We start from the raw sequence: 978 nt of genomic DNA, 5'->3' as shown, positions 1-978 counted from the left end.
TTTTAACTCCACAAATTCCAAGTTTTTATGAAATTATTTTCATCTCAAGTCCCTCAATATCACTTATCAGCAGTGGTCTAGCATGTCAAAATCACACATGCAGTTCCATATCTTCAAAACTGCCCTATAAATCAAAATTATCAAATCTCACATGATTTTACCACAACAAAAATTCCACAGTCATTTGTGACCTCTCATTTCAAATGACCACAAGTTTGAGTTGATGTAGTTCTTGAAGCCAGAGATGCAGTTGAGGATGATCAAGCTGAGTTCCATCCCTGCAGCTGCTCGCAGAACTTCATAGACATTCTCCCACTGCCAGTGCTTGATGAGGTTCCAGACCACAACTCTGTGGTTACAATTGATGGCCTCTGGAAGGTTAAAAGTTAGTACCCAAAAAAACTGATGCACATTGGGAATTGTGAATGGCCTAAAAACTGAAGAGCCATGGGTGTAGCTAAAATGAAGTGGTGTGGGAAGTGATACCAAACTCATCAACGTTGTTTTGGTCAAGGTGCTCATCTTCATTGAGAAATCTAACAATGAAGGGCTTGGTTGTGAGACACCCTCCATCCACAACAGACTGCAGCAAGTGATGAATTCCTGGTACTGTCACTGGGTGATGCTGTTCTGATGGCAGTGCAGGTGGTTAGCAAGTGAAAGCATCAACACATTGCCAGAATGAAAAGAGGAGTTGTACCAAAGATGGTGCAGTTCTAAACATCAATGTGGTGTGATGTGGGTTGAACCCAGGTATGGTGCAAAGTTGAAGGGTTGATGCAATTGAGCTGCTCCTTCTGCTGGGAATTGCTTGGTTGTTGTGGGTCACCTGAAGGCTGGTGCTGATGATGTTGGAATTGGACTGAAGCAATTGGAAATTTGGGAGTGTATGAATTTTTGTTCTGAATAGTAAGGTTGAGTTCAGCAACACAAACTGTTAGAGAATGTGATTCTCACAGGTGCTCCTCCTCCTCCAGC

General features: G+C 42.4%; 1 protein-coding gene across 1 annotated transcript in view; it reads right to left on the bottom strand.

Annotated features, from left to right (window-relative positions):
* Positions 1–953: 953 nt before the first annotated feature.
* The window catches only part of ACA1_348550 (uncharacterized protein), a gene marked incomplete at both ends in the record, with an annotated part of 465 nt that continues 440 nt past the window's right edge, over positions 954–978 (bottom strand). Inside the window, one exon of the mRNA XM_004348078.1 lies at positions 954–978. This exon is cut by the window's right edge and continues 440 nt beyond it. Coding sequence (XP_004348128.1) covers positions 954–978 — 25 coding nt within the window.

Source organism: Acanthamoeba castellanii, assembly GCF_000313135.1.
Source record: "Acanthamoeba castellanii str. Neff unplaced genomic scaffold scf7180000084687, whole genome shotgun sequence".
NCBI lineage: Eukaryota > Discosea > Longamoebia > Acanthamoebidae > Acanthamoeba > Acanthamoeba castellanii.
Note: the sequence above shows the minus strand (reverse complement) of the source record. Positions and strands in the feature narration are given on the sequence as shown.